This window comes from Scyliorhinus torazame, chromosome 16, assembly GCF_047496885.1.
Source record: "Scyliorhinus torazame isolate Kashiwa2021f chromosome 16, sScyTor2.1, whole genome shotgun sequence".
In the NCBI taxonomy this organism is placed as follows: Eukaryota; Metazoa; Chordata; class Chondrichthyes; order Carcharhiniformes; family Scyliorhinidae; genus Scyliorhinus; species Scyliorhinus torazame.
In genome coordinates, this window is record NC_092722.1 from 131,663,573 (window position 1) to 131,690,887 (window position 27,315).

General features: G+C 42.5%; 1 protein-coding gene across 1 annotated transcript in view; it reads right to left on the minus strand.

Moving 5' to 3' along the window:
* Positions 1 to 234: 234 nt before the first annotated feature.
* kif11 (kinesin family member 11) overlaps positions 235 to 27,315 on the minus strand; it is a 51,700-nt gene continuing 24,619 nt past the window's right edge. Inside the window, 11 exon segments of the mRNA XM_072479081.1 lie at positions 235 to 687; positions 2,463 to 2,573; positions 7,005 to 7,162; positions 7,934 to 8,156; positions 10,337 to 10,616; positions 10,853 to 10,992; positions 11,083 to 11,241; positions 13,651 to 13,776; positions 18,088 to 18,260; positions 22,631 to 22,838; positions 26,058 to 26,246. Of these exon segments, the coding sequence (XP_072335182.1) occupies positions 565 to 687; positions 2,463 to 2,573; positions 7,005 to 7,162; positions 7,934 to 8,156; positions 10,337 to 10,616; positions 10,853 to 10,992; positions 11,083 to 11,241; positions 13,651 to 13,776; positions 18,088 to 18,260; positions 22,631 to 22,838; positions 26,058 to 26,246 (1,890 nt within the window). The 3' untranslated portion in view covers positions 235 to 564.

The window sequence follows — 27,315 nt, forward strand, 5'->3', positions numbered from 1 at the left end:
GTCAGCATCTTCTGGAGAGGAAGTGAGAAAGTTGGAAAGACTGTCTGCTCTGAGAAATTGCCTTTGTGACCCTCTCCTCTTGTGGAAGGTGGGGGTTTGGTGTGGTAAGAAACAAATGTAGCTGTAATGAAGCTGTAATGAAGCTGTGGTCCTAAAAAAAAAAAACTTTGTCACATGTTTAACAAAAAGAAAAGCCACTTCTAAAAGGAATGCAATTTACATATTTTATATAAATAGTTTTTGAATCAGTATGAAATTTTATTTTCAAGTATATACAGCCAGTGAGATTAAGCCTATAAAAAGCTTTATTATCCAGCATTAGATACATCTTTTGTAAAAACAGTGTATAGAAAGTCTTCAAAACAATAATTAAGTCAGATATAGTACACAACATTTAAAAGAATCTTTTTGAAATGATTCAATGTTGAAAATAGAATGCTTTGAGTAACAATACTTAGGACCACTGGAATTTTAAGCCAGTGAAACAAAAATATTGACAGCATTATAGATAAAAGCAGAATAAACCCCCGATGAAGATGTAATCAAAATGACAAATCAAATATATTAATTTTGTATTCGGAGTGGCAACTTGGATTTCAAGAGCCCTGGATCATCTTCCACTGACTTCCATTTGTCACAATTGACTGCAGTTTTATTTTCTTTATCCCTTTTCTGTCTTTTATTGTGCTACAAATGGTGAAATAAAGTCAAAATTACCAACAGGATGAGCACACATGAACAGATAAATTAATTATTGTAACTACTCACATTTGTTTTGAGACATTTTTGCAGCAAATTATTGAAAATTGTCTATTTCTACAAATTCATGCACTGTCAAGTGAAAGGAGCATTCAATGATACCATGAGCTACTCCAAGAAGATCAGGAAAAGCAAAAGAAAGCTGTCCCAACAGTCCCTGGATAGATTAAGGCTGTTGGTGATCCTGGCCTTTCATCCCATTAACACCAAGGACCTTGCTTTTGGATGCTATCTTCAATTCAAAACTAGCAGTATCTTCAAAAGATCCTGTGGGTGGTGCAACAGCAAGGTCTTCCCTCAACCAAAACACCCAACATAGAGGCTCTAAAATCACTCAAACCCAGCTTCATTGAAATGCTTTAGGGATGACCACAAGCATTTCTGAAGACGTCAAACATCACCAGCAACTCATTGTGACCAACCACAATGGGAGAAGGTTAATTTGGGAAGGTACTAACAAAAAGGCTCTGATCTTCCAAGCAACGTTTGGCAGCACATGATAGAATCTGCAGATTGCTCATTCCATTCAGTATAGCAGCCATCACCCCTCAGTACCCACAGAAGAAGCAAGTCATCCCTGAGCCGAATGAACAGTTTGAGACTGCCAAGTATTTTTGAATTTAAATTTATACAATGTTATATTCAATGATTTATTTTATTTCACAAGTTATTTTGACTAGATATGTGCAGCATTGCACTCGTCTATCTGGTTGTATTTCAATTTGTACATTGGCTTCTCAGGAACTTATTTCTGCCTTTAACAAATTAAACCATGTTGCACTTGGGGGTTTCACTTAAAGTGCCCATTTTCAGGAATGCACCCAACAATTAAGTGAGCACTCCCTTTATCAGGTTCAGAGATTCCACAGGCATTAGAGCTTCTATAGTCTATGCATACACTGTCTCCTTCATAATGAAGTTCCATTAATACTCAAACTTCTTCAAACCCATTCATCCCAATTTTTATAGTTTGCACATTTTGTACCAAGTTCTAGCATCTAGAGTTTTCAAGAGTCAATTAAAAACATCCAGCTCTGACACATTGACCAGAAAGTTTCAACACTGACAATACTTAATTTTAAGAATATAATATAGCTTCCTCTGAACATATTCTTAGTTCACAGTACTGATCTCAGAAAAACAGTATATCAGGTTACCACTCAAATATTAAACACAAACATTTGCAAAATAAATTGCAATCCATAACACTGCCTCAGTGCTCTCGCTCATGCTGGATTATGTTCAAGTGAAAACTAACCTAACTTTGAGCACAATTTGCACTCAAGATTGCCAACTGCAGGGCAGCACAGTGGCGCAGTGGTTATCACTTCTGCCTATAACACGGAGGACCCGGTTCGATCCTTGCCCCAGGTCAGTCTGTCTAGAGTTTGCACATTCTCCCAGTGTCTGTGTGGGTTTCGCTCCCACATTCCAAAGATGGGCAGGATAGGTGGATTGGCCACACTAAACTGCCCCTTAATTGGAAAAAAATAAGCGAGTATTCTAAATTGAGAAAAAAAAGGTTTACCAACCGCACCCAAAGCACATGTTTATAGCATTCCAAGTGGTTAGTTTTTCTGAGATCATAACCAAGATTTTATAAAGTGTGATAAAATAGTTGTCCATTACATGATTTACACTTTTATCTCACTATTCACCCATCGAATCTAGAAATGCAAGTTTAATGGCACAACATGATTTACCTTGAAGAAGGGGGCACCACCACTTCCAAGGCACAATTTTTCTTCAGTGTTACATTTCTCACTGGTAATGCTGTCATTAGAGATGCTTGCTTGATCATCTTCCAAATACTCCTGAAATCAACCACAATTTGTTTTCATGAATAGCAGATTTTAATGGACAAACAAATTTTCATTTGTATGGAGTATTTCACATTCAAAAAAGCACCTCAAAGCATTGCAGTACTAATGTAGTAGTTTGGATGGTAATCACTTCTTGTAGACAAATGCCACAGCCATGTTGCACACAAAGTCCCACAGAGATCAGAGAGATGAATTAAAAAAAAATATTTTTAAAAATCCTTTCCTTAAAGTTACAAAGTCAGTGCACGGTATGGACAGGGCAAATCCCCAGTCGATCGCATAGCTTGCTCCAAACAACAATCCAAATTCAAACCAATTCATGATCTCCACAAGCGAGACACGAAAAGGCATTGCACCTCATCTTGGACTTGATCGGACGCTTGATCTTAGCCAAAAGACAGAGAAGCAATGGTCATAGAACATAGAACAGTACAGCACAGAACAGGCCCTTGATGTTGTGCCGAGCATTGTCCGAAACCAAGATCAAGCTATTCCACTCCCTGTCATTCTGGTGTGCTCCATGTGCCTATCCAATAACCGCTTGAAAGTTCCTAAAGTGTCCGACTCCACTATCACAGCAGGCAGTCCATTCCACACCCTAACCACTCTCCGAGTAAAGAACCTACCTCGGACATCCCTCCTATATCTCCCACCCCGAACCTTATAGTTATGCCCCTTGTAACAGCTACATCCACCCAAGGAAATAGTCTCTGAACGTCCACTCTATCTATCCCCCTCATTATCTTATAAACCTCTATTAAGTTGCCTCTCATCCTCCTCCGCTCCAAAGAGAAAAGCCCGAGCTCCCTCAGCCTTTCCTCATAAGACCCATCCTGCAAACCAGGCAGCATCCTGGTAAATCTCCTTTGCACCCTTTCCAAGGATGCACATTATCCTTCCTATAATGAGGTAACCAGAACTGCACACAATACTCCAAATGTGGTCTCACCAGGGTCATGTATAGTTGCAGTATAACCCCACGGCTCTTAAACACAAGCCCCCGGTTAATAAACGCGAACACACTATAAGCCTTCTTCACGGCTCTATCCACTTGAGTGGCAACCTTCAGGGATCTGTGGACATGATCCCCAAGATCTCTGTTCCTCCACATTCCTCAGAACCCTGCCGTTGACCCTGTAATCCGCATTCAAATGTTTTCTACCAAAATGAATCACCTCGCACTTATCAGCGTTAAACTCCATCTGCTATTTTTCGGACCAGCTCTGCATCCTATCAATGTCTCTTTGCAGCCTACAACACCCCTCCACCTCATCCACTACTCCACCAATCTTGTTGTCATCAGCAAATTTACTGACCCACCCTTCAGCCCCCTCCTCCAAGTCATTGGTAAAAATCACAAATCGCAGAGGACTCAGCACTGATCCCTGTGGTACACCTCTGGTAACTGGTCTCCAGTCTGAAAATTTTCCATCCACCACCACCCTCTGTCTTCTGTGATAGCTAGTTACTTATCCAGTTGGTCAAATTTCCCTCTATCCCACACTTCCTTACTTTCTTCATGAGCCGACCATGGGGAACCTTATCAAACGCCTTACTAAAATCCATGTATATGACATCAGTTTTATGATCATCAACAGATGAACGAATATTCGTTCGAACTCTTCAGATAGTGCTATGGGTCAACACCCACCTGAACAAACATGGCCCCAGTTTAAAAATTACAAATTTTGGTATGATTTTATAAAATTTACTATTTCACAGCTACCTATACACATTGAAAACTCTCTTTCACACACATTGTTTTTTTAAAATGCCGTGCCATTCAATCAAGTAAAAGACATCTCCTTAGGATACAAAGACAATTTTCATTAACTTGTTTTTCTCATGTATCAGGAGTTCTGGAGGAGCTAACTTTCACCAAGAAACTGGACGATCAACACTTTTGGTGCAGAATTTTGGCTGCTACCAAATCCTGACCCAACAAAGAGTGCTCCTTTGTGCATGTCGGAGGAAAATATTTTACACAATAGGTTTCTGCAGAAATGATGGGGCCAATTTGGATATCAGCCCAGATCTTCAGTTGGACCCAAGAGGCACAGTGAAGGACCCGGGTTCGATCCCGGCTCATTGCCCCATGACTGCGAGGATCTCATCTCCACAACCAAGATGTGCAGGGTAGGTGGACTGGCCACGCTAAATTGCCCCTTAATTGGAACAAAAATAATTGGACACTTAAAATTGAAAAAAAAACATTCCAGTTTCCTACCTCAATATCACATTACGAAAAACATACAAATTAGGAGCAGGAATAAGCTAGTCAGACCCTCAAACCTGTTCCACCATTCAATAAGATCATGGCTGAATTTGATGATCCAATGATGATCTAGTATACTTGTGACAATAAAGATTATTATTAGATATTTGCTCCTTACTCTCCCACCCTTGCTCTCCTTTCCTCATGTTCTCTTGAAAGTGATGGCAGGTTGGATAGTTTCAAAATTTTTTTGCAGCAAATACTACTCACACAAGTGGTCATCTTTCAATGAAAGTCTGGATAATAGACCATTGGGGTTATCACCCAGAAGCCAATTCTATCCACATACATGTTTCTTCTAGCCATGGTGAGGGAGTAGCTAACAGGAACAAAAGGCTTTCTTATTCTATCCATGTGTGAAATTTGAGATAGTTTGGATTAAGAATTCATGAGAATTATAGAATAGGTGGATGTCTCAAGTATGGTTCTCAAGAACCTGAAAACCTCTAGGAGATTACACAGGTGCTTCATCATTTCTTGTGGTATGCTCAAAACAAATTACGATTGTTTTAAATATGAATGGAAACTAAATTACAAACATTTCATCGACCCTTTCCAAAGCTGTGTAAATTTAGGAATTGTTTGGCTCCCATAATTCAGAAAGTTCACCTTAACTGGAAACATGGAAGCATAGTGGTAATGCTACTGGACTAGCAATCTAGGGGTCCAAGTTAATGCTCTGAAGTCATGGGTTCAAATTCATCCACGACAGTTGATGGTAATTTAAATTCAATTAATAAACACCTGGAATTGAAAACTGGCTTCAGTAATGGTGACCACGAAATAATGATTTTTTAAAGAAATCTTCTGGTTCACCAATATCCTTTAGGGAGGGAAATCTGCCATCCTCACCTGGTCTGGTTTACATGCAATTCAACTTCCATAGTAATGTGGTTAATTTTTAATTGGTTTCTGAAATGGCTGAACAGGTCACTCCGTTCAAAGGCAATGTGTGGCAGAGAACAAATGTGCTTAAAAAATATAGTTTGTAATAGTGACAGTTGACATTAACTGCTAGACCGGTATAATTGGCTTGGTTTATGGGAGCAAATTCAGCCAATATTCCCGGGCTGACTTCTAGGTGTATGGAGATGGTGGCGGTGCTGTGGCTGAGGGGGTTGTTGGGTGGTGGTGGTGGTGGTAGTAGGAAGTAGACAATAAAAATGAGTGAAAAAGCTCTTGCTGGCGACGAGGACCAGCTTCCAAGCCTTGATTTCCATTCTGAAAATAGGCATGTGCTTCAAATGCATGCCTGTTCAAAGATCCTGCTAACATTCAGTCAAGACATACATAAGAATAACATATGTTCTGCAAGGCATACAGTATCCAAGGAATTAGCATCTTGAGGGGGAAAAAAGGAAGTGCCAGAGGGCTGGAGAACACCTAATGTGGTTCCACTATTAAGAAAGCTTGCAGAGATAAGCCAAGGAACTGCAGACTAATGAGTCTCACGTCAGTGGTAGGGAAACTATTGGAGAAAATTCTGAAAAAGAGAATCTATCTCCACTTGGAGAGGCAAGGTTTGACCAGTGATAGCATGGTTTTATCAGAGGGAGGTAATGCTCAACATGACCATGTGAGGAAAAATCTTTTCACCCAAGGGCGGTGACCGCCTGGGAAGGTAGTAGAGGCAGGTTGCCTCACATTTTTCAAAGAGTAACTGGATGAGCACTTAGCATGCCATAATATTAAAGGCTATGAGCCCACATTAGTTGGTGGGATTAGGTAGTGGTTAGGTGTTTTTCACGCGTCGGTGCAGACTTTGTGGGCCAAAGGGCCTCCTCTGCACTGTGAGATTCTGAGACAATGATTAGCAAGAAAACTTTAAAATATGAATGGCAAGCTGGTCATTAATTTTGTTCAGTTGATTAGTTTATTGGATAAACTAATCAACTGAACTAATCAGATTCAGTTCTTAGCAAAAAGGAAGACAAAGTTTGTTAGATGTAGAAAAGCCGGCTGTAGCATCTAATCAAGTTGCTTCTGAACCCCAAATCATTTGGCACCTGCTTTGGCAGCACTACCATGGGCGAGACATACAAAAAAGTATTTTATGCTAATATCTAATGCATTTCTGACATATAACCTGTGGGAAGTGCAGATATAGTTACGACGTCAACTAGATTAACATTTTTGATAACATTCACCTGCTCAACGACCAATTCCTCTTGGATGGACATGGCAGCATCCAGAGAACTCTGGATCTGCTGCTGTTGTGCTTTGCACTGTCCAACCAAGACATCACGTGGCTCTGTTTTCAAGAGGGCTCGTGAATACGAATATTCTCTGCGCTGTGGAGTTGTACCTGAAAATCAAAATACAAATCATCTTTAAGACCAGAACAAATCCAGCTGAAATCAGAGTAAAATACTTTCCACCCTGTACAATTTCATCATAGGGATACAACGCCAAAATGAGACAATCCTGAATAGTTTCCCCTCACCTCCAAGTTGGAAGGTGTGGGTTCATGACTCATTTCAGGGTTGGAGTATACAATATGGGTAGGTATTCCGTTGAAGTTGTCCATCAGCAATGCTGTCCTTTTGAATGACTAACTAAACCATTTACGCCAATGGTCCGAGTGAATGTAAAGACACCAGAGATATTGCAAAACAGGAAATCCCCTGGTGCCCTAGCCTCTACCAAAACCAGCTAACTGGTTATTCATTTCTAATATTTGTGCAATCTTGCTGTGACTGAAACAGTTGCTGTAATGAAAGAAATTCTGAGATTTTTGCAATATGCCACTATTTAAGTTTTTAATGATTTTAAACATCTGCATGTCTATGTCTCATGAACAACATATAACTTTATGTTCCAGTTATTTACTGCTCCATACCGGCTTCAGTGCAGTTGGAAGATATATTTTATTAATACGGATGAGCAATTTAGCCATCCTGCAAGTGGAAAGTCTTGAAATAAATTGCAAGTTTTGTTGAAGTATTGCTAAGCTATTGAGCTGACAATCCATTCACTGGTTAATTTGAACATTTCCGATTTGCACTGTACTTTAAAACTTCCATAAAATTTGCATTTAATCATTCCGTTCACCATTTACCAAAAGAGTTGATCATACCGGTTGGGATGTCCTGTTGGAGTTCTTCATTCAAGAAGTTCAAGACGTTATTTAGTCCTGTTTGGGTTTGGTCAGTTAACTCTTTTATGTGCTGCATCATCTCTCCCGTATCATTATTAACCTGATTACGGACAATAGAGAGCGCAAATTCCTCAGTATCACGCTGTTCTTTCAGCTGTTCTGTTATTTTGCTGACGAGAGCGTCACAACTCTTCTTGGCAGTCTACACATAGAAGGGTGGGGGTGAAAAAAAGATGTCATGTAACTTGCACTGTCAACATAAAGAGCAGTTAGATTCAGATGATAAAAGTTAAATTTAAAAACATGATGCAACATTTATTGATACCCAGAATTAAGATATTGACAAAAGTGAAAGATCGGAGGTTAAATTTTGCTATCTTTTATTTCCAGGAGCTCTTTGCACTGCATAATTTTACATTTCGACTCGGCTTTCCAATTCATCCGAAAAATTCTGAAGAGCCTCACTACTTGCGTACACAAACATGGGATTCTCGGCAGCTCTATTTCAGAGAATGATACCGGAGTCGAGAATTATTTGTTAATCAGATCAAGACTGCAAACTTCCAATTTCCTCCCTGTCCGTCTGTTCCACAATAATTCTGAGATTACTTTCTGATTTCTCAAATTTATTAGAATTTCCACCTACAATGACCTTGCACTCAGGAAAAAAGGTAGGATTCGATGAGTGGTGGTGGTGGGGGGGATTAAAGAGAAAGATAATCAGAGAAGAGAACTCTTTAAGTGAGAAGGTGATCAGAGAAGAGAGACTTGTGAATAGAGAAGACAAGGCAGCTGCCATTTGGAATGGGGAGGGAAAGAAAAAAGCACAGGTTGGAAAAAATGCTTCTGCATCAAAGACAACTGTCAAAACATTCATCAATTAGATATGTAACTTGAGAATACTAATCCATATTCCCAATTTTTAAGTGAGGGAAAAATTACAATCTTTTACAATTACAAGCAAAGGAATGTTGGATAAACCAATACTTTAAATTTTTAAAAAATTATTTCATGGGGTGTGGATGCTGCCAGCAAGGGCCAGTATTTGTTGCCCATCCCCAAGTGTCCTTGAGCTGAATGGTTTGCGGAGTCATTTCAGAAGCCAGTTAAGAGTTAATCACATTGTTGGGAGACAGTAGCAATGTCGCTGAATTAGTAATCCAGAGGCCCGGCCTAATGCTCTGGGCCCTGGGTTTAAATCCCATGGCAACTGAATTTTTTATTTTTTTATTTGTTTGTGGAACATGGGCTTCACAGGCTGTCCCAACATTTATTGCCCATCATTAATTGTCCTTCAGGGGGCAGTTAGGAGTCAACCACATTGCTGTGGGTCTGGAGTCACATGTAGGCCAGACCAGGTAAGGATGACAGATTTCCTTCCCTAAAAAGGATATTAGTGAAACAGATGGGTTTCGACGACAATCGACAAGGGTTTCATGGTCATTAGACGCTTTCTATGGGCCTGAACTTCTGGAAAGCCAGTCCAAGGTCAGATTGCCACTCTGTTCCTACTTTTAAAAAAAATATATATATATTTTTATTGGCATTTTCAAAATTATATATATTGCTGTTAGTTTTCATTTATTGTCACAAAGGTTCCTTTTTAGGTTTCTCTATTTACAGTCTGTTGCCGTCTGGCTGGCTCAGCCTACAATCCTCCCTATCCCCTCCCTCCTTGACCCCCTCCCTCTCTTCCCCTCTTTTTCACCGCTGTTCCCCATTTTTTCTTGCTGGGTTTTGCTACTTCGCCTTGCTCTTCCTTCAAAGTTTGGGCTTTGAAATCAGATTTCTGGATGGTTGCTAGTGCAGGCAATTGAGCTTTGAAAGTTTGCACTTACCTGGCAATTACTGCACACACTTTACCTGGGAACCTCTGGGCAAGGGGGTTTCTCAAAGCATCTTTGAGCTACCCCCTTGCCCAGAAGGATACGACCAAATACTCCTACAAAGCCGGCGGCACAGTGGTTAGCACTGCTGTCTACGGCACCGAGGACCCAGGTTTGATCCTGGCCCACTGGGTGGAGTTTCCACATTCTCCCAGTGTCTACGTGGGTATCGCCCCCACAACCCAAAGATGTGCGGGTTAGGTGGATTGGCCACGCTAAATTGCCCCTTAATAGAAAAAATAATTGGGTACTCAAAAAAAAAAGTTCCTGCAAAGCACCATGGGATGTTTTTTTTACAAAGTCACCATATAAATACAAGCTGCTATTGTTGCTGGTATTTTGATGTTTTCAAAACAAATTGAATTCCATTCCAACATATCCCGTCTTAATAACTGAAAGGTTGTTTAATTTAATTGAAATACGTTATTAGTGATTTCTGGATGCAAGATGCAGTGACAAACCCAAGAAAGAATTATGGCAAGTTACAAACTCCTACCTGCTTGTGGTTCTCCAACCTCCTCTGCTTCCCATTAAGGAAACTCAGTTGATCCTGACAGAACATGTTGACGGTGTCTGCTGTTGATTCACACCATTGGCTGCTTTCCTGGCAAAGTATCAGCATACCAGAACTGAGCTGTTGGCATTCAATGTTTGACTTATCTGCAGCCATTAATCCTTCACTGGATGTTTTTCTGATTTCACTTGCCAAACTGTCTATAGTTGTGACGAGTTTCTCTTGGTGGGAAGCAGTATCCTCCAGAGCATTTGAAGATTGCCTATTGGGGGAAAGGGGGAAAACAAAAAAAAAAAAGAAACAGATGGCCTTATAAAACAAGAGTAGTAATTTTGTGTACAAGTCAAAAGGAAAGGCTTAGAATTGTTAATTCTCCAACTTTTGGCATTATATGCATTTTGTGGGCAGCAAAATGGTCAGAACCTAAAAAGAACACTTTTTCACATTTCAACATATTTAAAATTAATGGAATACAGAAAAGCAAATCCTGTTACTTACAGCTGCACATTATCCTGAAGCATCGTCAGCGAGTGATGCACATTTCCATTTTGTTTTAGAATGCTGTCAAAGTTCTGCTCAGTTTTCTGGGCTAACTCACCAAGTTGACTCTGTAGATCGGAGATGACTTTTGAAATACCCTATTTAAGAGTCAGAGCCGAACTATCAATTAAACAAAGAACAACAAACAAAATTCAAAATATTTTTAGTGCCAATTAATTTTCACGAACCGCCATTTGCTCCTGCTGTGATTTCTGTAGTTCTTGCTTGAGTTTTTCATTCTCATTTTGACTGTTGCCCAGGGCTTTGCAAGTGGTTTCTTGTATTTTATTAAGCATCTTGCTGTGATGCCCAAAGAAGGTGTTCGTATCTGTTTTCATGACTTCCATCTGAATCAATTAAAAACATTCATACAATGAACAGAATCTGGCCGTTATGGAAAATTAAATGCATCACCACTACAAAAGATCGCAACGGGTTCCAAGACATGCCCTCAGTTTTGTCTCAATTTTGTCAATCTGCAATAAAGTTGAATAAGATGTAAACCAAAATGGTCATCTACTGTCTTGCTAGGTTGCTTCAAATGGAATTGTTTTCAATTTTATTCTATCCCCTTAAAAGAATAAGTTTTGCTGCACAATTGCTTGCTAACTACAGTTCACTAACATCTGCAGAAAGTGAGTTTTTGGACTTACGGTGGCAGCCGTGAGCTGAGCGGTCGCACGAAAGGTGGCTCTTGTCTAAGAATTTATGACTATTGTCTTTTAACCCCAACAAACTCAAAGTACCTACAATCCCTCAATTTAACCCCCCATCGACCGCAAACAGGCTGGGAGGCTGGGAAAGAACCAATTGCCTAGTCGAAAAGCCAGTAGAGAGAGAAACCTCAGCCTTGGGAGTAGGAGATCCGCACATGGAGGTACGGAACCTGCAAGGTCCAACTCAGATCTCCCAGTGCTGATGGACAAATTGGCAGGCTTCATCACCTCAGAGTTCCAGGGATACAGGAAGGAGTTGAGAAGAGTCCTCCTGGCAGCCATCGAGACAGCAGTGGAAGCCACAACAGCCCCCAGAATGGAGGCAATTGACAATATGGAGCGGAGGCTAGAGGCCCAGCAGACGACGACGACTAGGGACCTCGAAAAAACTGCCATGGACCAAGGGAACCGGATCATGGCACTCAAGGCAGAGGTAGCGAGCCTGGTCAGAACCCAGAAGGGGCTGAAGGATAAAATTGACGACCAGGAGAACCGATCGCGTCGGCATAATCTGAGAATCGTGGGGCTGCCAGAGAGAGTGGAGGGGAGAAACCCCAGAGAATATATAGCAGCAAGGTTCAGGAAGCTGGTCAGCGAGGAGGGCTTCGCTGAACCCTCGGAGGTAGACCGCACGCACAGGCCACTTTGGCAGCAGCCCAGGGCTGATGAACCACAGGGAGCAATAATTGTGCGGCCACAAAAGAGATAGCGCAGGTTAGGGACAGAAATGGTAGCAGACCAAACAAGCTGACGTTGCAAACTTCTACACCTCCGAACCCCTGGATGGGGACTTGGCGATCGAACAGCTCCTTGACAGACATATATCGGTGGTGGGGGAAGGACAGGAAACAAGGGCTGAAAGCATCGCTAAAGCTGGGCGAAATAGTCAAATACATTAATTCCATGCAGGACCAGATGGGTTCCCAGTCGACTTTACCAAAAATTTGCAGCGGCACTGGTCCCGCACACAACAGATGTTCAACAACTCACTGTCGAAGGAGGCCCTGCCACCCACGCTGGCCCAGGCCTCGATCTCACTCATCCCCAAAAGAGACAAAGACCTGAACAGAGTGTGGAGCATACAGACCCATCTCTCTCTTAAACATTGATGCAAAAGTCTGAGCGAAAGCACTGGTGAGGAGACTGGAGAGCTGCCTGCCAGAAGTGATTGTGGTTTCTCAAGGGCAGACATCTAACAGTGAACACATGCTGAATGCAATAATGACTCCATCTGGGGAGAAGACACCAGAGGTAATAGTCTCCCTGGACGTCGAGAAAGCCTTCGATCGAGTAGAACGGAGATACCTCATGGAAGTAGTTGAACGGTTTGGAGCAGGGTTCACTGTGTGTGTGAAGCTCCTGTACAGTGCTGCTACGCGAGTGTACGGACAAACGTCACCAGCTCCGAATACTTCCGGCTGCACAGTGAGTGGAACGAGGCAGGGATGCCATTATCTCTGTTCCTGTTCACACTGGCAATTGCCCTTAGATCAGCAGAGTGGTGGACAGGCTTTCGAGGTGCAGGTGGCCAGAGAGCATAGAGTCTCACTCTATGCAGATGATCTGTTCCTGTGTCGAACCCCCTAGACAGCATGGGACTCCTTAGAGAGTTTGCCGCCTTCTCAGGTTACTCAACCTGGAAAGAGTGAAAATGTTCCCAGGGAACCCCGGGAGGGAAGAGCAGAACTGAAGGACTACCATTTAAAGTGACCCAAACCAAGTTCAGTACCTGGGGATACAAGTGGCCCACACCTGGACGAGGCTCCACAAATGGATCCCCCCCCACCCCCACAAATGGTAATGGCCACACTAAGGACATGGGACCAGTTGAGGCACCATTTCAAGCTTGTCTATAGAGGCCCCCATCTGAAAAACCATAGGTCCACACGTCGATGTGGTGACTAGGGGCTTTTCAATGTAAGCCTACTTGTGACAATAAAGATTATTACATTTGGGAGATGTAAAATATTTTACAAATGGGGGGGGGGGGGTGGATTCAGAAACTTCATGTAATCAGACTGTTAGAGAAAATATTAGTACCTTCTTTGCTATGCCAGAATAAGTCTCAATGTTCATTTTATGACAATTGTTCAGTTCCATTATGGAAGTAACAATGGGCTGTAAATTCTTCTTGATCACTTCTTCTATTTCCGCTTTATGTTTCTCCTGAAAATTAAAAAAAAAAGAGAATGGAAAAACTTCAATACAGAATTCTCCCAAAACCACGAAAACAACCCTCACTGCTCCCCATTATGCAGTAGGTTCTGTATTGACAATGAACAACTTGACAGAATCGAGAATTTTCCTCTTTAGAGGATTGGCCTGCATGGTTGAGCCAAATAAAATTGTTCAGATGAATGAGGCAACAAAGTTAAAATCAAAACATGGTTCCTTCGACACTGGATTTACTTTTCAATAACATAACTATGTCTGTGGCTGCTGACAAAGGGCAATCCAGCCAAACTTGCTTTCTAGCTCTTGCTCTGTAGCCCTGGAGGTTATGACACCTAAAATGCCTATCCAAATATTTTACAAATGAGATGATAGTTTCTTCTGTAGCAGCAAGGAAGAAAATGTAATTTTCTCCAAAATCTGATGAAACTTTAAAGTTTAATAAGCCTGTTCAATATTCATGAGCAGAGCACTCATGCACCAAAATGTGAACTTCTAGTCTGTGAAAGAAAACTGGTTATTAAAGTGAAAAGAAAGATTGGTGGAGAGGTGTCCAATCTATTGCCCTAGCACCACATGCTACCCCTCAACACACAGGTCCCCTGCTCCCGCGATTCAAGACCTCTTCACTTGTGGGCCTCTGAGCAGTCCTAGGAGTAACCATTATTGCATCCTAGTGCTGCTGGCCAGATTAGCGGACAGTTCGAGAACAGGATTTCCTTATGGTTGCAGGTGGCCTTCATTCAGATGCATTGCTACTGGTCAACTCTTAATGACTGCGCGGGGGGGGGGGGGGGGGGGGAAAGAAAGAGAAGAGCTACATGAAACTTTAAAAAAAAAACAAATAGATTTAGAATACCCAATTCATTTTTCCCAATTAATTTAGCATGGCCAATCCACCTACCCTGCACATCTTTGGGTTGTGGGGGTGAAACCCACGCAAACACAGGGAGAATGTGCAGACTCCACACGGACAGTGACCTGGAGCCGGGATCGAACCTGGGACCTCAACACTGCATGTAACTTTAAGATTACGTCAGTGAAAGGAATCTCTGCATTTTGTTTAAAAAATTCAGAGCTGCAGAAATGTTTCGTAATTAGAACTCAAAATGTTCAGATTGCCTTGGATTGAATTAGTTTCAGTTCCTCAGGAGAGAAATTGGCCAGCTTCTGACCACAATATAAACACCACTGCTAGAACCACACATGGGTGGTAGGTAGTACCAGTACTGCACTTGGATGTAATACTGTGCTCCAATGGCTTCCAACACTGGTCATTGGAACATATATGCAAATATACACTCGAGTGAGGCAGCAGAATGAGATATATGCAGGTGAAAGTATAAGTTGCCCCGGGGAAATTTCTTGAGATATATGCAGGTGAGGGTGTTTACTAGACAACAGGTGAGGGAATTTCCCTTGCTCCCGACACAGGGGATACAGGACAGGGTGCTTTCAGGGGTGTGGGTCGGAGAGGGCAAGGTGTCAAGAGATTTACCGAGAGCTGAGGGAAGAGGGGGAGGAGTCGGTGGGCGAACTAAAAGGAAAGTGGGAAGAAGAACTAGGGGAGGAGATAGAGGAGGGTATGTGGGCTGATGCCCTAAGCAGGGTAAATTCCTCTTCCTCATGCGCCAGGCTTAGCCTGATTCAATTTAAGGTGCTACATAGAGCACACATAACGGGAGCAAGATTGAGCAGGTTCTTTGGAGTGGAGGACAAATGTGGGAGGTGTGGCGGGAGCCCGGCAAACCACGCACATATGTTTTGGGCGTGCCCGGCACTGGAAGGGTATTGGAAGGGAGTGACGGGAGTGATTTCGCGGGTGGTGAAGGCCCGGGTCAAACCAGGCTGGGGGTTAGCTCTATTTGGAGTTGCGGAAGAGCCGGGAGTGCAGGAGGCGAAAGAGGCCGACGTTGTGGCCTTTGCGTCCCTAGTAGCCCGGCGCAGGATCCTACTCATGTGGAAGGAGGCGAAACCCCCCGGACTGGAGGCCTGGGTAAATGATATGGCGGGGTTCATTAAACTGGAGCAGATAAAGTTTGCCCCGAGAGGATCGGCCCAAGGGTTCACCAGGCGGTGGCAGCCATTTCTCGACTACCTAGGGGAACGTTAGAGGGAAGACAGATGACCAGCAGAGGGCAACCCAGGGGGAAGGGTTAGTTTAGTTTAGGTCAAAGATAAAGAGGTTTTGTTACTGGTGTATTGTTAAAAATGTCTGTATTGTTATTGTTGCGTTTGCTTTGTAAGAGGGGAAAAATTGTGGTTTGGGAAAAAAATTTCAATAAAACATATTTAAAAAAAGAGTGAGGCAGCAGAAAGTGTCAGCAGTTGCAGAACTGGAGTAGAGAGACACACACAGGTGCAGGGTAGGTGAATTGGCTATACTAAATTGCCCCTTAACTGGGAGAAAGAAACAACATACTCTAAACTGCAGTAAAGACCGCCCCCCCCCCTCCCCCTGCATTTTAAATCACTGAAGAGCTATTATTTCAGGGTCATCTTTTATTGTGTCCATATTTACATTTTTTAATATATGTTCATCTTGCCACTTTTACACATGTTCATCTTACCACTTAGTAAACCCCCCCCCCCCCCCCTCACAACCAAAACTTGTGCCTTCAGGAACGAGTTCAAAGCTATTCTCAGCTGCTTTTTCCTTTGCCAGCCAGATACCTTCTATTCCCCTGAACTGACTTTTTGGGGAAGGACATAGATCTCTCATTTTGGCCAAAGCTAGACTAATCTTGCAGGAACTTTGTCTCTTCAATATGAGGATGAGCTTCCACCTGCATGGTGAACAACAAAGACGTCTGGTCTATTTCTACTATCTTCAACTCTTGCAGCCTGATCACGTTTGTAAAGTTCAGTTTTACTTAAAGTGGCAAGATGAACATGTGTAAAAGATGAACATGTATAAACAATGTAAATAGGGGCACAATAAAAGATGACGCTGAAATAATAGCTTTTCAGTCATTTTAAATGGAGGGGGGGGGTCTTTACTGCAGTTTAGAGTATTTATTTTAGAAAAACCTGCAATTCAATTGTATGGAGGTTATCCATTTTGATAGGAATAACAGCAAAAGGGATTATTATTTAAATGATAAAATATTAAAACATGCTGCTGTGCAGAGAGACCTGGGTGTGCTAGTGCATGAGTCGCAAAAAGTTGGTTTTCAGGTGCAACAGGTGATTAAGAAGGCAAATGGAATTTTGTCCTTCATTGCTAGAGGGATGGAGTTTTAGACTAGGGAGGTTCTGCTGCAATTGTATAAGGTGTTAGTGAGGCCACACTTGAAGTATTGTGTTCAGTTTTGGTCTCCTTACTTGAGAAAGGACGTACTGGCACTGGAGGGTGTGCAGAGGAGATTCACTCGGTTAATCCCAGAGCTGAAGGGGTTGGATTACGAGGAGAGGTTGAGTAGACTGGGACTGTACTCATTGGAATTTAGAAGGATGAGGGGGGATCTTATAGAAACATATAAAATTATGAAGGGAATAGATAGGATAGATGCGGGCAGGTTGTTTCCACTGGCGGGTGAAAGCAGAACTAGGGGGCATAGCCTCAAAATAAGGGGAAGTAGATTTAGGACTGAGTTTAGGAGGAACTTCTTCACCCAAAGGGTTGTGAATCTATGGAATTCCTTGCCCAGTGAAGCAGTAGAGGCTCCTTCATTAAATGTTTTTAAGATAAAGATAGGTAGTTTTTTGAAGAATAAAGGGATTAAGGGTTATGGTGTTCGGGCCGGAATGTGGAGCTGAGTCCACAAAAGATCAGCCATGATCTCACTGAATGGTGGAGCAGGCTCGAGGGGCCAGATAGCCTACTCCTGATGTTCTTATGTATAATGGCTTCTTCCCCTCTCAAAGCCCATCATTGTGCATCACATGGGTCTTGTATCGAGGCAAAAATGCTAATTAGATATCCTCTAGAACGTAAACTTTTTAAATTAAAATAGACAGTTTAAAGTTTAACTGTTTACAAAACCCAACGCCTCCCTCGGACTTGAAGACCCACAATCTATCCACCCATCAACGCAGCCACTTTTAATTAAACAACCCCTCCCGCCCTTACAAGCAAGACTGGTCGGTAGGTGGAATTCAAAACAGGTCACATAACCCCCATCATTCCTTCACTTCACCCTAACTTAAACAATCTTACAAACTTCATTTGTTACAACTTCCACAAGAAATCGGGAGAAATGAGGAACATACAAAACTGATAGACAGAAAGAACATCTACACACAATGGCTTAAGCATAACGAAACACTAGTTGGCCCTCTCCATGCATCTCTGAATGAACTTACGAGGGCCTTTTGCACATCGTTCACCGATTGTTGAGTCAGACTTTCCTGCTGAAGCAGTTCCTGAAGACTTTGCGACACTTCTGAAGAAACCATTTCTTTGACTGATGTAAAAGAAGTAGTCACTGCAGATATGGTAGAACTAAATGCAGAAGCATTTGCACTCAGGATGTCACCTGAAAAAAAAAAAATAGCTTGGTCAAAAAACTGAAGGAACCAGAACAAAAAGAAAAACTACTTTTATTGGCAACCATTCCAGTCTTGAAACAATTAACTTGAGCCGTTGATCATTTTCATGGATGACCGCCACAGTATAATGAAACAGTAGCAAAATGTTCCAGTAGGGGGCCTCAGTCATCTACAAAAGAGTTAATTTCCCTTCCACTCTTCTAAGTGGAGGCCATCAGTGCAGTCTTTGGATATATCCAAAGCCACCCCAGTTAGAGCTAATTCCACTGACTTCACCCTTGGCCTAATAAAAGGTCACCTTAAGACAGATTTGTCCAGATACTAGGTAGATTGTAGATTTGATTCAGCTCGTTCGCACTTGGCTCATGCTCATCAATAGTCAGAATGTTGGTCTTCACTAGATCAAGTTTGACTACAAAATTACAGCACAAAAATGGATTCACATGTTCAATCAAACCTTGAATTTCTTAACTGATTCCATTGTTTTATCTGGGAAACTCTTCCATGCAATTCTTAATGAAGAACTTCTGATATTAGTCTTGTACTTGCCTATTAGTTTAAATGCATGTTCTCTTGTCCTAATCTCATACTTCCAAAGTAAATTTATCTATTCCATTTTACTTATAATCTATTGCAGCCCCATAGAACCTGTTCTCAGGTGTCTCCTACCCAGGCCAAGAGGTTTTTCTTCACTGATAACTCAGACCTGTTGCAAGGGGGTCAAGGAGCTTCTTTCTCTGTGCTAGGTCCAAAATAGAAGATTCTGGTGAACCAGACTGAACAGTACTCAAAATGTGGGGGGGTATTGCATATCTGATGAATGACTGAGCAGCACCTGGGGCGAGGCAGGGGAGAAGAGAACAACTGGTACAAAAGATATTACTGAGATGAACTATTTTCCCCTACATCCAAAAGGTACGGCTGCAATACACATCCACCCTAAATTTAGCACGCGAGGTTGCCAAAGTTGCCTACCGATTACTCGATCATCCTTAAATTATAATAATGCAAAAATCAGCAGTGCAATTTTGTTTTACTGCCACTGCTTTGAAGGTCTTGGTTTCAAAATATTGGAGCGAGGGCAAGAGACCTGGGGTTTACTACATTTCATTTATAGGTCAGTCATTTTAAACTAAAGTTATTGGAATGCTGGATAAACATTTTAAGCTTTATTTTTAAATAAGTAAAACAATTAGCTTAAATTTAATCACATCACAAAGAGAAACTTTCTTTCCAAATATCTGCAGCATGGTGGCATAGTGGTTAGCACTGTTGTCTCAGTGCCAGGGACCCGGGCTAAATTCTGACCTCAGGTGACTATCTTTGTGGAGTTTTGCACGTTCTCCTGGTGTGGATTTCCTCAGACAGTCCGAAGATCTGCAGTTAACACAGATTGGCCATGATAAATTGCCCGAGTGTCCAAAAGGTTAGGTGGGTTTATGGGGATAGGGCGGAGGAGTGGGCCTAGGTAGAAAGCTCTTTCAGAGGGTTGGTACAGGCTCAATGGCCTCCTTCTGCACTGTAGGGATTCTATTCTATGATCTATTTGTGAACAAAAATTGGAACATAAGAACATAAGAACTAGGAACAGGAGTAGGCCATCTGGCCCCTCGAGCCTGCTCCGCCATTCAATGAGATCATGGCTGATCTTTGTGGACTCAGCTCCACTCTCCGGCCTGTACACCATATCCCCGAATCCCTTTATTCTTTAGAAAGGCATCTATCCTTTTCTTAAAAACGTTTAAAGAAGGAGCCTCAACTGCTTCACTGGGCAAGGAATTCCAGAGATTCACAACCCTTTGGGTGAAGAAGTTCCTCCTACATTCCGTCCTAAATCTACCTCCCCTTATTTTGAGGCGATGTCCCCTAGTTCTGCTTTCCCCGACCAGTGGAAACAACCTGCCCGCATCTATCCTATCTATTCCCTTCATAATTTTATATGTCTCAATAAGATCCCCCCCACATCCTTCTAAACTCCAATGAGTACAGTCCCAGTCTACTCAACCTCTCATCATAATCTAATCCCCTCAACTCTGGGATCAACCTAGTGAATCTCCTCTGCACTCCCTCCAGTGCCAATAGGTCCTTTCTCAGGTAAGGAGACCAAAACTGAACACAATACTCCAGATGCGGCCTCACCAACACACTATACAATTGCAGCATAACCTCATTAGTCTTGAACTCCATCCCTCTAGCAATGAAAGACAAAACTCGATTAGCCTTCTTAATCACCTGTTGCACCTGCACACCAACTTTTTGCGACTCGTGCACCAGCACACCCAGGTCCCTCTGCACAGCGGCATGTTTTAACATCTTACCGTTTAAATAATAATCCATTCTGCTGTTATTCCTCCCAAAATGGATAGCCTCACACTTGGCAACATTGAATTCCATCTGCCAGACCCTAGCCCATTCACCCAACCTATCCAAATCCTTCTGCAGACTTCCGGCATCCTCTGCACTTTTTGCATTACCACTCATCTTAGTGTCGTCTGCAAACTTTGCCACATTGCACTTGGTCCCCAACTCCAAATAGTCTATGTAAATTGTGAACAACTGCGGGCCCAACACTGATCCTTGAGGGACCCCACTAGTTACAGGTTGCAACGAGAGAAACACCCATTTATCCCCACTCTCTGCTTTCTGTTAGTTAACCAATCCTCTACCCATGCTACCACTTTACCCTCAATGCCATGCATCTTTAGTTTATGCAGCAACCTTTTGTGTGGCACCTTGTCAAAAGCTTTCTGGAAATCCAGATATACCACATCCATTGGCTCCCCGTTATCTACTGCACTGGTAACGGCCTCAAAATTCTACCAAATTAGTCAGACACGACCTACCCTTTGTGAACCCATGCTGTGTCTGCCCAATGGGACAATTTCCCTCCAGGTGCCCCGCTATTTCCTCCTTAATGATAGATTCCAGCATTTTCCCTACAACCGAAGTTAAGCTTACCGGCCTATAATTACCCGCTTTCTGCCGACCTCCTTTTTTAAACAGCGGTGTCACGTTTGCTACTTTCCAATCCTCTGGGGCCACCCCAGAGTCTAGTGAATTTTGATAAATTATCACTAGTGCGTTTACAATTTCCCTAGCCATCTCTTTTAACACTCTGGGATGCATCCCATCAGGGCCAGGAGACTCGTCTACCTTTAGCCCCATTAGCTTGCCCAATACTGCCTCCTTAGTGATTACAATCATCTCAAGGTCCTCATCTATCATATCCTTATTTCCATCAGTCACTGGCATGTTATTTGTGTCCTCCACTGTGAAGACTGACCCAAAAAACCTGTTCAGCTCCTCAGCCATTTCCCCGTCTCCTATTATTAAATCTCCCTTCTCATCTTCCAAAGGACCAATATTTTACCTTAGCCACTCTTTTTTGTCTTATATATTTGTAGAAGCTTTTACTATCTGCTTTTATGTTCTGAGCCAGTTTACTTTCATAGTCTACCGTACTCTTCTTTATGGCTTTTTTAGTAGCTTTCGGTTGTCCCCTAAAAACTTCCCAGTCCTCTAGTCTCCCACTAGTTTTTGCCACTTTGTATGTTTTTTCCTTCAATTTGATACTCTCCCTCACCTCTTTAGATATCCACGGTCGATTTTTCCCCTTTCTACCGTCTTTCTTTTTTGTCAGTATGAACCTTTTCTGAACACTGAAAGATCGCTTGGAAGGTTCTCCACTGTTCCTCAACTGCTTCACCATGAAGTCTTTGCTCCCAGTCTACCTTAGCTAGTTTTTCTATCATCCCATTGTAATCGCCTTTGTTTAAGCACAAAACACTATTACCGTGTCATTCTCCAACTGTATTTTAAATTCCACCATATTGTGCTCGCTCCTTCCAAGAGGATCCCGAACTATGAGATCATTAATCAATCCTGCCTCATTACACAGGACCAGATCTAGGACCGCTTGTTCCCTTGTAGGTTCCATTACATACTGTTCCAGGAAATTATCCCGGGCACATTCTATAAACTCCTCCTCAAGGCTGCCTTTACCAACCTGGTTAAACCAATCGATATGCAGATTAAAATCTCCCATGATAACCGCTGTACCATTTCTACATGCATCCGTTATTTCTTTGCTTATTGCCTGCCCTACCATCCTGTTACTATTTGGTGGCCTATAGACTACTCCTATCAATGACCTTTTCGCCTTACTATTCCTGATTTCCACCCAAATTGATTCAACCTTGTCCTCCATAGCACCAATATCATCCCTTACTATTGCCCGGATGCCATCCTTAAACAACAAAGCTACACCACCGCCCTTACCGTCCATTCTATCCTTTCGTATAGTCTGATGCCCTTGGGCTATCAAAAAAAAAAACAATCAGAATTAACCAAAACTTACCAACTGACTTTGCACAGAAATCAAGCACTTCCTGCTGCTTTAGACATGTTTCATCAGTTTTCCGCTGCATGTCAGAAAACAGGTCATTCATCTGCTTCACAAAGCTGCCCTGTGCTTTGCAGTTATGAAATTCAACCATTTTTTTGCGGTCAAGTTTAGCATGGAGACCAGACACATCTTTTGTACTGTCTTCAACGGTTTGCAGTAACTGAAACAAATGAACACGTTTGTTCAAGTTAGAATATGACAGCAAAACATCCAACTGAAACGAGCAATCGAGAAGGAAGAAAAAGTCTTGTTGTGTATGTGAATTTATGAAACACTTTGAATGTTAATATTCTCCAGTGCTTCACTGGAGCGCAAATCAGGCAAATAATTTGATGCCAAGTCAGAGAAGCATATAGACATTAGAGCCAAGTCAGAGAAGCATATAGACATTAGAACAAGTGACCATAAACTTAGCCAAAGTGATGAGTGCGTCTTAAAAAAGGTGGTGAGAGGGGTTGAGGGAGTGAATTCCAGAGTTTTGGGCCAATGTGTCTGAAACGGTCAACAAACCAAAAAAGGTCTTCAATATCAAATCAGAAAGTCTCACAAGATGACAAACAGAATCAGCATCTATTTCATGCTCGTCAGGCAGACAACATAATTTAACATTGCTATAAAACAGACATCATCATCTCAGCATTCAGACTACCACAACCAGCTGCTGCAATGTATTATGTGCTTCAGCACATATATCCAGTCTTTGAAATGCAGACTGAATATCCAATCGGTAGATCAAGGTTCAGACAGGAAATGAGCAATGTTTATTTACATGCAACAGGCATTGTGCAATAAAGTGAATCATACATTTCAAGATTCTCTGATGGACAAAACAGTAACATGCATTGATTCTACAGATCTTAACAAAAGCTCACTGCTGATACTATGGAACACACTGGCTGAGCTTCTCTGCCAGTCTTAACCAATTTAAAACTGCAACCTTTTTAGCTGGATGACAGGTTGAAGACTGGGCTGTTAACTGGCAGAAGGTTAGAGCAGACACGTAGATCTGTGAATATCTACTGAAATATCCACAGTGTGGGTTTCCTCCGTGTGTTTCCTCCCACACGTCCCAAAAGACATGCATGTTAGATGAATTGGACATTCTGAATTCTCCCTGTGTACCGAACAGGTGCCGGAATATGGCTACGAGAGGCTTTTCAAAGTAACTTCACTGCAGTGCTAATGTAAGCCTACTTGTGACAATAAAAGATTATTAAATAAAAGACTACCTTCACCTCAATATTAAACATTTTGTCATCAACAGCATGAGGTGGGACATGATCATCTCAGACTTTGTATGGGCAGAGAAGGTGCAGAGGGTGGGGAGGACCCTGCTGCAGAAGCAGAGGCAGCAGAGGGGGTTGGTGTTGCTGAACTTGCATCGTTATTATTGGGCGGCGAACGTAGACAAGGTGTGGCGGCGGTGGGAAGGAGAAGGAGTAGAGTGGGTTAGGATGGAGAAGGAATCTTGTTAGGGGTCCAGTTTGAGGGCTATAGTGACAGCAGCATTGCCAATGGCTCCGAGTAGATATTCAGGGAGCCCAGTGGTGCAGTCCACGTTGAAGATATGGAATCAGCTGAGGAGGCATTTTAGGATGGAAGGGACATTGGTGCCAACGCCTCTGTGCGAGAATCATGGGTTTGAGCCGGTGGTGATGGATAGTGTATATAGGAGGTGGAGGGAAGTGGGGATGGCCAAGGTGAGGGATTTGTACTTGGAGGAAGGGTTCGCAAGTCTGGAGGAGCTAAGGGAGAGGGTAGAACTGTCGAGGGGTAGTGAGTTCAGGTATCTGCAGATTAGGGACTTTGCACGAAAAAGGTCAGGAGGGGGTTCCCTAGGTTGCCAGGATACACCCTGCTGGAGCGACTGCTGCTTCCGGATGTGGAAGGGGAGGGAAAAATTGGGGATATAAATAAGTGGCTGGGGGAGCAGGGAGGTGAGCGGGTGGTGAAGATCAAGGAGAAATGGAAAGCAGAGTTGGGAATGGAGATCAATTGGAGTGTATGGAATGAGCACTGCAAAGGGTAAACAGGACCTCCTCTTGTGCAAGGATGAGCCTGATACAGTTTAAGGTGGTGCCCAGGGTTCATATGACTCGGGCAAGAATGAGTGGGTTCTTTCAGGGGGTAGATGATGTGTGTGAGGTGTGGGCGGGGCCAGTGAATCACGCGCACATATTTTGGGGTTGTGAAAAAGTGGGAAGATTCTGGGCGGGAGTGTTCGCGGTCTTAGCCAGGATAGTGGAAGAGGTGGACTCTGACCCTTAGGTGGTGATATTTGGGGTTTCAGAAAAGTTAGAGCTCATGGAGAGGAGGAAGGCCGATGTTGTGGCCTTCGCCTCTGATTGCACGGCGGCGAATTTTGCTGGAGCGGCGGTCAGCATCGCCACCAGGGGTAGCAGCATGGTTGGGTGACTGCGGTTAGAGAAGATAAAGTATGAGTTAAGGGGCTCAACGTGGGAGTTTGAGAAAAGGTGGGGGATGTTTGTGACTGTGTTGGAGGAGCTATTCATCGCGGGGGGGGGGGGGGGGGGGGAATCTGTACAGACTGTATAGTTGATTGTTGGGAAGTATGTCCCGGCGTGTTTACTTGCTGTAACCAGCTTTGATACAAGTTTGTAGTAAAATACCTTTTTTAAAAAAAAACAGCAGAAGATGCTCAATGCTGTCTGACCTGCAGAGGGCTCCTCGCATTGTTTTGGTAAAAAAACTGGCAGCTTGGTCTTGTTGCTGTACTCTCTTTAGTAGTTTGTACCTTTTGAAGGCTGCTGCAACCAGGGAGAACCCACCCTGTCTCTGAATTCATGATAATTCTCAAAAAGAAAGCTATGTGTAATTGTTTTTAAAAAATGGTTCACAGACTGTTCCCAGCAAAAAATTCAAAGCAAAATCTCAACATGTGGAATTCAATTTGTTACAATAGTTTTAAAAATGTATTTTACTTAATTTTAGTGCTACATAAATGAGCCCCACGGAAGTTAATAAAAATGCAGTAAATTAATAGATTCAGAACTAAAAGTAAATAGAAAGTGGGTGGAATTGAAAGACAGACAGATATTACCAATGGAGGAAGTTAAATTAAATTCACAGCAAAAACTCTAAGGGAAAAAAGGCCATCTAATTCAACAGACTATTATCTCCAGCAAACTACATTGCTAAACAAATTTAAACTTCAGAGGTGAAGTAGGATAATTTGCTAAAAACCAGAACTAAAGAATAAGAGACTCCACAGCTATCAACCAAGAGGCCCTGAAGATTTCTGTCATGAGGCAAGATTGCTATAATAGAAATAGCTACCGGAAAGTTGCTGGGTGAAAGAGCGCAAGAGGCATTGTCATTGGTCATAATGATATGCTAGGAAATCAAAACAGCCTCTGACCTCAGTCGCCGTATTATACAGCTTTTCTTCAGTGTGAGCATGGGCATCACAAACAAATTCTTCCTCAGACAGTTTTCCTTTGGTCAGCTCCAAATCCTGCTGAGTTTCCTGAAGCACTTGCTCTTGCTGCTGCAGTTCAGTGGCACAATGGTCAAGCTCCTTCTTGGTTTCGACAAATAGATCACTGACCTAGAAATGAAATAAAAAGGGAAAAGATTTAAATTCTTCAAATTGTACAGCAGGTAAATGATTTGAATTTACAGATTTAAATATCATAATTACATGCTGCAATATGACAAAGCAGAATTATAAAAATCCCAGTGATTGTTATTGTATTTCTTTGAAGCAATCAAGACATCAAGTGTATTCCTCTGAAATATTACATAGACACTATAAATTTTAAAACTGGTTTCAAAACAGTTCTCTCTCTCAAACACACACGATGCAATTATTAAGAATCACTTTTGCCAAAGCGGTGGAGAATGTTCGTGCAGTTCCTTTGTATAATCACTGTGGGTCACAACAGCATTTCGAGAATTGCCTTCTCCACCAGCCTTCATCCAGTTGTGTTGGGGAACTCTCTTTTTCTTTCTTTCCCTCCCCCCCCCCCCCCATAACAGGATTAATTGTCCAAATAGAATCCATACATAACTTGCTTCTAATTAGTGTCATTAACTTACCAAAACATCCCAAACTGTTTCATAGGAGCATTATCAAAAGTTGACACTAAGCCATGCAAGGAGATTGGGAGAAAAGTGTCCAACAGCTTGGTCGCAAAGGCTTTAAAGAACTTCTTCAGAGGAGAGAAGCACTAAATGGGCCGGTTCGCGCATTTGAGGGGCTGATGGCAGACATGGTAATGTTACATGTGACGCACCTTAGAGTAACTGACCAGATTAGATTAAGGAAGGGATGGGTCGGACAGGTTTTTCCACTTGGGGCTGGACTCAGGTCATGATCCTGATTAACAAGCGAGTGTCATTCGAGAAGACACGAAAGAATAGTTGCGGATGTGGGAGGCCGGTACATTATGGTTAGTGGGAAGCTGGAGGGGCTGCCGGTGGTACTTGTGAATGTGTACGTGCCAAATTGGGATGATGTGGCGTTTGTCAAGAGGATGTTGGGGAAGATCCCGGACCTGGATTCGTACAATTTGGTCATGGGGTGGGGACACACTTTAACACAGTCATCGACCCTGGGCCAGACCGGTCGAGCTCAAGGACAGGCAGGGTGCCAGCAATGGCAAAGGAGCTAAAAG